The 9,651-nt window shown below is 52.4% G+C and overlaps 1 protein-coding gene across 1 annotated transcript in view; it reads left to right on the top strand.

The window, feature by feature from the left end:
- LOC116663763 (translation initiation factor IF-2-like) overlaps nt 1-6,828 on the top strand; it is a 7,840-nt gene extending 1,012 nt beyond the window's left edge. The window contains exons 3-6 of the mRNA XM_032480482.1: nt 897-1,112; nt 2,684-3,474; nt 4,707-4,801; nt 6,368-6,828. Of these exons, the coding sequence (XP_032336373.1) occupies nt 897-1,112; nt 2,684-3,474; nt 4,707-4,789 (1,090 nt within the window). The 3' untranslated portion in view covers nt 4,790-4,801; nt 6,368-6,828. The remainder of the gene's footprint in view (nt 1-896; nt 1,113-2,683; nt 3,475-4,706; nt 4,802-6,367) is intronic.
- Nucleotides 6,829-9,651: the final 2,823 nt, after the last annotated feature.

Genomic DNA, 9,651 nt, shown 5'->3' with positions numbered 1-9,651 from the left:
CTCCATTAGATAATAGATAGACAAACTTAATACATTCTTTCTCCTCCTCCATTAGATAGATGGAAAGTGAGATTGACCGATACACACAGTAGCCACTACCTTCTCCTGTTAGAGATACTGAGAGATAGCCAGACACATGGGAATATTTCTTCTTCTCCATTTGATATAGATAGAGACACACTCACAGACACACAGACAGACAGACACACTACTCTTCTCCTGCTCTGGCCGAAAGACAGATAGACACTCTAGCCTCCTCCTTCTTCTCGAATACATACAGCTGCATAGATAGATAGCTCATATATAGACAGAGAGACTTACTAGCTTACTCCTCCTCCATTAGATGCACACATAGACTGTTAGACAGACACAGTAGGCCCTTCCCCTTTCAGTTACACATACTTTGATAAAGAGACCCGCACGCACACACACACACACACGCTTGCATCCTCCTCTTCCTAAAATAGGTAGATAGGGAGATAGAAACACTAACTTTCTCCTCCAACAGACACACAAATCAAAAGACACACTTGCCTACTGCTGTGCCTGCACTACATAGGTCGATTTTTACATAGACTGATAGACAGACAGATAGATAGAGAGATAGATAGATAGAGAGGCAGGCAAATGGAGAGACATAATATTCGCCTCCTCCTCCAGTAGATATACAGGCAGACCCATACATAGTCTAGCCTCTCGCATCCTCCAATAGATAGGCAATCAGCAAGGCAGTCAGACAGACTGACACTCGAGAGGCGGGGTGCAGTCTGGGGACGGGCTTCAGCGGCGGCGACCGGGGACATGTGTGCCACTGGCGAGACATAGGATTTTATCCCACGTCCCTAGCTGCCTTGCCTGGGGGCGACCTCCGCTCCCCCAAATTCGACGGACTGAAGCTTTGAAGTTAGCCTGCTCGGGGCAGCAGGCGTGGTAAGGAAATTGGAAGAGGTCAGCGGCAGCTACGGAAGCGGCAGAGCTTCTAAGGTGGATGCCTCGGCGAATCGATCAATTTCCTCCCATCGCCCCCTCTCCTGGCCTCGGGGCGGCCTCTGCTACCCCAGGTGTGCGGGATTGAGTTGTCCTTGTCAGCCAGGTCCTAGGAAGCTGTCGAGGTGTGTTCAGGGGACAGGGATGTCGCTTCGAGAGGACTGCCTCGGGTGAGCCGATCAGTTCGCTCCCATCTCCACAAGCGCCTGGCCTGGGGGCGGCCTCTCCTTCCCCAGGTTCCCAATATGCATGTTTCCAGCTCAGCCTGTGTCCCGGAGGCAGGCGCGGTGTTCTTAGGGGCTGCATTGAGGAGGCGGGGCTGCTCCACCGAGCCCGTGTATTTGCTCAGATCTCCCCGTTGACCGGTCCTAGGGTTGGTCTCTGCTACCCTAGGTACACGAGGTACACATCTGGGTGTTTTCCGGCTCCCGGGAGGCAAGTGCGGGCTGGTCAGGGGGCGGGGAGGGGGGTGGAGTGGCGGTGGCGCCTACAGAGAGGGAGGAAGAGGGATGCACGGGCTGTCCAGGGAAGCCTGTGGATTTCCATCCAGTGTCCCCCTCGGCGTGCAATGAGGGCACCCTCTGCTGCTTCAGGGTGGGAATTGGCATCCCTCCAGCTGGGTCTAATAAAGGGAGGCTTCCTCCATTACAGAGAGAGACAAATATATAGACAGACAGACACACTAGCCTCTTCATCCAATGAGAAACACCCATATATCCTAACCTCCTCCTCCTCATCCATTATATAGGTAGACAGATACATACATAGACAGACACACACACACACACACACACACACACACACACACACACACAACCTTGCCTCCTCCCAATCCTCAATTAAGTAGGTAGAGAGACACACTAGTCGCCTTCTCCATTAGATAATAAATAGACAAACGGAATAGACTCTTTCTACTCCTCCTTTAGATAGATGGAAAGTGAGACTGACGGATTCACACACTAGCCTGTACCTTCTCCTGTTAGAGAGACAGACAGATAGCCAGAACATAGATATTCTCCTTCTTCTCTATTAGATATACATAGAGAGAACTCCAAGACACACAGAGAGACAAACACTAGTCTGCTCCTCCTCTGACAGACCGAGGGATAGATAATCAAGCCTCCTCATTTTTTTCCATTAGGTATAGGTACATACATACATATCTGATAATAGACAGCCAGACAGACATACTAGCCTACTCTTCCTCCATCAGATACATACATAGACTGATAGACAGATACAGTAGCCTCCTCACCCTTTAGATACAGATACATAAATAGACAGATCCCCACGAGCACGCGCGCACACACACAAACACACACACACAAGCCTTCTCCTCTTCCTCAAAGAGCTAGATAGCTATACAGACACACTAAAATTCTACTCCAACAGACAGAAAAGTAAATGACACACTAGCTTACTGCTATGCCTCTCCACATAGATAGAGAGCTAGCCAGATCGATAGAGAGGCAGGCAAATAGAGAGACACACTAGTCGCCTCTTCCTCCGTTGGAGAAACAGACAGACACACACATAGACTAGCTTCAACCATCCTCCAATAGGTAGTCAGTCAGGCAAGCAGTCAAACAGACAGACACACTAGAGGCGGGGTGCCGTCTGGCTACGTGGTTCGGCGGCGGGGCCCGGGGAATAGGGTGCCCCTGGTGAACCAGAGGATTTTCTCCCATGTCCCTAGCTGCCTTGCCACTGGGCGGCCTCCGCTAACCCAAGTTCGCCGGACGAAAGCCTTTGAAGTCAGCCTGCTCCTGGGAGCCGGCGAGGGAAGGACAGGGGAAGTGGTCAGCGGCAGATATGGAGGCAGCCCAGAACGCAAGAGGGATGCCTCGGCGAGTCGGTCATTTTCCTACCGTCCCACCTCTCCTGGCCTCGGGGCGGCCTCTGCTACCCCAGGTGTGCGGCAATTAATTCTCCTTGTCAGCCAGGTCCTGGGAGGCTGTCCAGGTGAGCCCAAGGGACACGGACGTCGCGGGGAGCGGACTGCCTCGGGTGAGCCGATCAGTTTGCTCCCATCTCCACAAGCGCCTGGCCTGGGGGCGGCCTCTCCTGCGCCAGGTTCAGAGTATGCAAGTTTCCAGCTCAGCCAGCCCACCCGAGGCCGGCGCGGTGTGATCAGGGTCTGCATTGAGAAGTCGGGGCTGACTCACCGAGCCCGTGTATATGTTCAGATCTCCCTCTTGGCTGGTCCTGGGGTAGGCCTCTACTACCCTAGGTCCACGAGGTGCTCATCTCTGTGTTTTCCAGGTCCCGGGAAGCGAGTGCGGGGTGGTCAGGGGGCGGGGAGGGGGCGGGGCGGGGGCGGGGCGGGGGCAGCTACAGAGAGGGCTGAAGCGGGATGCACGGGCTGCCCAGGCAAGCCTGCAGATTTCCATCCAGTGTTCCCCTGGGCCTGCAATGAGGGCGCCCTCTGCTGCTTCAGGGTGGCAATTGGCATCCCTCCAGGTGGGTCGAATACTGGGAGGCTTCCTCCTTTAGATAGACAGAGAGACAAATAAAGAGACAGACAGACACACTAGCCTCTTCATCCATTGAGAAACAGCCGTATATCCTAACTTCCTCCTCCTCATCCATTATATAGGTAGACAGATACATACATAGGCAGACACACGCACACACACAAACACACACACCTAGCCTCCTCTAACTCCTGAATTAAGTAGGTAGAGAGACACACTAATCTCCTCCTCCATTAGATAATAGATAGACAAACTTAATACATTCTTTCTCCTCCTCCATTAGATAGATGGAAAGTGAGATTGACCGATACACACAGTAGCCACTACCTTCTCCTGTTAGAGATACTGAGAGATAGCCAGACACATGGGAATATTTCTTCTTCTCCATTTGATATAGATAGAGACACACTCACAGACACACAGACAGACAGACACACTACTCTTCTCCTGCTCTGGCCGAAAGACAGATAGACACTCTAGCCTCCTCCTTCTTCTCGAATACATACAGCTGCATAGATAGATAGCTCATATATAGACAGAGAGACTTACTAGCTTACTCCTCCTCCATTAGATGCACACATAGACTGTTAGACAGACACAGTAGGCCCTTCCCCTTTCAGTTACACATACTTTGATAAAGAGACCCGCACGCACACACACACACACACGCTTGCATCCTCCTCTTCCTAAAATAGGTAGATAGGGAGATAGAAACACTAACTTTCTCCTCCAACAGACACACAAATCAAAAGACACACTTGCCTACTGCTGTGCCTGCACTACATAGGTCGATTTTTACATAGACTGATAGACAGACAGATAGATAGAGAGATAGATAGATAGAGAGGCAGGCAAATGGAGAGACATAATATTCGCCTCCTCCTCCAGTAGATATACAGGCAGACCCATACATAGTCTAGCCTCTCGCATCCTCCAATAGATAGGCAATCAGCAAGGCAGTCAGACAGACTGACACTCGAGAGGCGGGGTGCAGTCTGGGGACGGGCTTCAGCGGCGGCGACCGGGGACATGTGTGCCACTGGCGAGACATAGGATTTTATCCCACGTCCCTAGCTGCCTTGCCTGGGGGCGACCTCCGCTCCCCCAAATTCGACGGACTGAAGCTTTGAAGTTAGCCTGCTCGGGGCAGCAGGCGTGGTAAGGAAATTGGAAGAGGTCAGCGGCAGCTACGGAAGCGGCAGAGCTTCTAAGGTGGATGCCTCGGCGAATCGATCAATTTCCTCCCATCGCCCCCTCTCCTGGCCTCGGGGCGGCCTCTGCTACCCCAGGTGTGCGGGATTGAGTTGTCCTTGTCAGCCAGGTCCTAGGAAGCTGTCGAGGTGTGTTCAGGGGACAGGGATGTCGCTTCGAGAGGACTGCCTCGGGTGAGCCGATCAGTTCGCTCCCATCTCCACAAGCGCCTGGCCTGGGGGCGGCCTCTCCTTCCCCAGGTTCCCAATATGCATGTTTCCAGCTCAGCCTGTGTCCCGGAGGCAGGCGCGGTGTTCTTAGGGGCTGCATTGAGGAGGCGGGGCTGCTCCACCGAGCCCGTGTATTTGCTCAGATCTCCCCGTTGACCGGTCCTAGGGTTGGTCTCTGCTACCCTAGGTACACGAGGTACACATCTGGGTGTTTTCCGGCTCCCGGGAGGCAAGTGCGGGCTGGTCAGGGGGCGGGGAGGGGGGTGGAGTGGCGGTGGCGCCTACAGAGAGGGAGGAAGAGGGATGCACGGGCTGTCCAGGGAAGCCTGTGGATTTCCATCCAGTGTCCCCCTCGGCGTGCAATGAGGGCACCCTCTGCTGCTTCAGGGTGGGAATTGGCATCCCTCCAGCTGGGTCTAATAAAGGGAGGCTTCCTCCATTACAGAGAGAGACAAATATATAGACAGACAGACACACTAGCCTCTTCATCCAATGAGAAACACCCATATATCCTAACCTCCTCCTCCTCATCCATTATATAGGTAGACAGATACATACATAGACAGACACACACACACACACACACACACACACACACACACACAACCTTGCCTCCTCCCAATCCTCAATTAAGTAGGTAGAGAGACACACTAGTCGCCTTCTCCATTAGATAATAAATAGACAAACGGAATAGACTCTTTCTACTCCTCCTTTAGATAGATGGAAAGTGAGACTGACGGATTCACACACTAGCCTGTACCTTCTCCTGTTAGAGAGACAGACAGATAGCCAGAACATAGATATTCTCCTTCTTCTCTATTAGATATACATAGAGAAACTCCAAGACACACAGAGAGACAAACACTAGTCTGCTCCTCCTCTGACAGACCGAGGGATAGATAATCAAGCCTCCTCATTTTTTTCCATTAGGTATAGGTACATACATACATATCTGATAATAGACAGCCAGACAGACATACTAGCCTACTCTTCCTCCATCAGATACATACATAGACTGATAGACAGATACAGTAGCCTCCTCACCCTTTAGATACAGATACATAAATAGACAGATCCCCACGAGCACGCGCGCACACACACAAACACACACACACAAGCCTTCTCCTCTTCCTCAAAGAGCTAGATAGCTATACAGACACACTAAAATTCTACTCCAACAGACAGAAAAGTAAATGACACACTAGCTTACTGCTATGCCTCTCCACATAGATAGAGAGCTAGCCAGATCGATAGAGAGGCAGGCAAATAGAGAGACACACTAGTCGCCTCTTCCTCCGTTGGAGAAACAGACAGACACACACATAGACTAGCTTCAACCATCCTCCAATAGGTAGTCAGTCAGGCAAGCAGTCAAACAGACAGACACACTAGAGGCGGGGTGCCGTCTGGCTACGTGGTTCGGCGGCGGGGCCCGGGGAATAGGGTGCCCCTGGTGAACCAGAGGATTTTCTCCCATGTCCCTAGCTGCCTTGCCACTGGGCGGCCTCCGCTAACCCAAGTTCGCCGGACGAAAGCCTTTGAAGTCAGCCTGCTCCTGGGAGCCGGCGAGGGAAGGACAGGGGAAGTGGTCAGCGGCAGATATGGAGGCAGCCCAGAACGCAAGAGGGATGCCTCGGCGAGTCGGTCATTTTCCTACCGTCCCACCTCTCCTGGCCTCGGGGCGGCCTCTGCTACCCCAGGTGTGCGGCAATTAATTCTCCTTGTCAGCCAGGTCCTGGGAGGCTGTCCAGGTGAGCCCAAGGGACACGGACGTCGCGGGGAGCGGACTGCCTCGGGTGAGCCGATCAGTTTGCTCCCATCTCCACAAGCGCCTGGCCTGGGGGCGGCCTCTCCTGCGCCAGGTTCAGAGTATGCAAGTTTCCAGCTCAGCCAGCCCACCCGAGGCCGGCGCGGTGTGATCAGGGTCTGCATTGAGAAGTCGGGGCTGACTCACCGAGCCCGTGTATATGTTCAGATCTCCCTCTTGGCTGGTCCTGGGGTAGGCCTCTACTACCCTAGGTCCACGAGGTGCTCATCTCTGTGTTTTCCAGGTCCCGGGAAGCGAGTGCGGGGTGGTCAGGGGGCGGGGGGGGGGCGGGGCGGGGGCAGCTACAGAGAGGGCTGAAGCGGGATGCACGGGCTGCCCAGGCAAGCCTGCAGATTTCCATCCAGTGTTCCCCTGGGCCTGCAATGAGGGCGCCCTCTGCTGCTTCAGGGTGGCAATTGGCATCCCTCCAGGTGGGTCGAATACTGGGAGGCTTCCTCCTTTAGATAGACAGAGAGACAAATAAAGAGACAGACAGACACACTAGCCTCTTCATCCATTGAGAAACAGCCGTATATCCTAACTTCCTCCTCCTCATCCATTATATAGGTAGACAGATACATACATAGGCAGACACACGCACACACACAAACACACACACCTAGCCTCCTCTAACTCCTGAATTAAGTAGGTAGAGAGACACACTAATCTCCTCCTCCATTAGATAATAGATAGACAAACTTAATACATTCTTTCTCCTCCTCCATTAGATAGATGGAAAGTGAGATTGACCGATACACACAGTAGCCACTACCTTCTCCTGTTAGAGATACTGAGAGATAGCCAGACACATGGGAATATTTCTTCTTCTCCATTTGATATAGATAGAGACACACTCACAGACACACAGACAGACAGACACACTACTCTTCTCCTGCTCTGGCCGAAAGACAGATAGACACTCTAGCCTCCTCCTTCTTCTCGAATACATACAGCTGCATAGATAGATAGCTCATATATAGACAGAGAGACTTACTAGCTTACTCCTCCTCCATTAGATGCACACATAGACTGTTAGACAGACACAGTAGGCCCTTCCCCTTTCAGTTACACATACTTTGATAAAGAGACCCGCACGCACACACACACACACACACGCTTGCATCCTCCTCTTCCTAAAATAGGTAGATAGGGAGATAGAAACACTAACTTTCTCCTCCAACAGACACACAAATCAAAAGACACACTTGCCTACTGCTGTGCCTGCACTACATAGGTCGATTTTTACATAGACTGATAGACAGACAGATAGATAGAGAGATAGATAGATAGAGAGGCAGGCAAATGGAGAGACATAATATTCGCCTCCTCCTCCAGTAGATATACAGGCAGACCCATACATAGTCTAGCCTCTCGCATCCTCCAATAGATAGGCAATCAGCAAGGCAGTCAGACAGACTGACACTCGAGAGGCGGGGTGCAGTCTGGGGACGGGCTTCAGCGGCGGCGACCGGGGACATGTGTGCCACTGGCGAGACATAGGATTTTATCCCACGTCCCTAGCTGCCTTGCCTGGGGGCGACCTCCGCTCCCCCAAATTCGACGGACTGAAGCTTTGAAGTTAGCCTGCTCGGGGCAGCAGGCGTGGTAAGGAAATTGGAAGAGGTCAGCGGCAGCTACGGAAGCGGCAGAGCTTCTAAGGTGGATGCCTCGGCGAATCGATCAATTTCCTCCCATCGCCCCCTCTCCTGGCCTCGGGGCGGCCTCTGCTACCCCAGGTGTGCGGGATTGAGTTGTCCTTGTCAGCCAGGTCCTAGGAAGCTGTCGAGGTGTGTTCAGGGGACAGGGATGTCGCTTCGAGAGGACTGCCTCGGGTGAGCCGATCAGTTCGCTCCCATCTCCACAAGCGCCTGGCCTGGGGGCGGCCTCTCCTTCCCCAGGTTCCCAATATGCATGTTTCCAGCTCAGCCTGTGTCCCGGAGGCAGGCGCGGTGTTCTTAGGGGCTGCATTGAGGAGGCGGGGCTGCTCCACCGAGCCCGTGTATTTGCTCAGATCTCCCCGTTGACCGGTCCTAGGGTTGGTCTCTGCTACCCTAGGTACACGAGGTACACATCTGGGTGTTTTCCGGCTCCCGGGAGGCAAGTGCGGGCTGGTCAGGGGGCGGGGAGGGGGGTGGAGTGGCGGTGGCGCCTACAGAGAGGGAGGAAGAGGGATGCACGGGCTGTCCAGGGAAGCCTGTGGATTTCCATCCAGTGTCCCCCTCGGCGTGCAATGAGGGCACCCTCTGCTGCTTCAGGGTGGGAATTGGCATCCCTCCAGCTGGGTCTAATAAAGGGAGGCTTCCTCCATTACAGAGAGAGACAAATATATAGACAGACAGACACACTAGCCTCTTCATCCAATGAGAAACACCCATATATCCTAACCTCCTCCTCCTCATCCATTATATAGGTAGACAGATACATACATAGACAGACACACACACACACACACACACACACACACACACACACACAACCTTGCCTCCTCCCAATCCTCAATTAAGTAGGTAGAGAGACACACTAGTCGCCTTCTCCATTAGATAATAAATAGACAAACGGAATAGACTCTTTCTACTCCTCCTTTAGATAGATGGAAAGTGAGACTGACGGATTCACACACTAGCCTGTACCTTCTCCTGTTAGAGAGACAGACAGATAGCCAGAACATAGATATTCTCCTTCTTCTCTATTAGATATACATAGAGAAACTCCAAGACACACAGAGAGACAAACACTAGTCTGCTCCTCCTCTGACAGACCGAGGGATAGATAATCAAGCCTCCTCATTTTTTTCCATTAGGTATAGGTACATACATACATATCTGATAATAGACAGCCAGACAGACATACTAGCCTACTCTTCCTCCATCAGATACATACATAGACTGATAGACAGATACAGTAGCCTCCTCACCCTTTAGATACAGATACATAAATAGACAGATCCCCACGAGCACGCAAC

This window comes from Camelus ferus, chromosome 1 (genome assembly GCF_009834535.1).
Source record: "Camelus ferus isolate YT-003-E chromosome 1, BCGSAC_Cfer_1.0, whole genome shotgun sequence".
Lineage (NCBI taxonomy): Eukaryota > Metazoa > Chordata > Mammalia > Artiodactyla > Camelidae > Camelus > Camelus ferus.
Note: the sequence above shows the minus strand (reverse complement) of the source record. Positions and strands in the feature narration are given on the sequence as shown.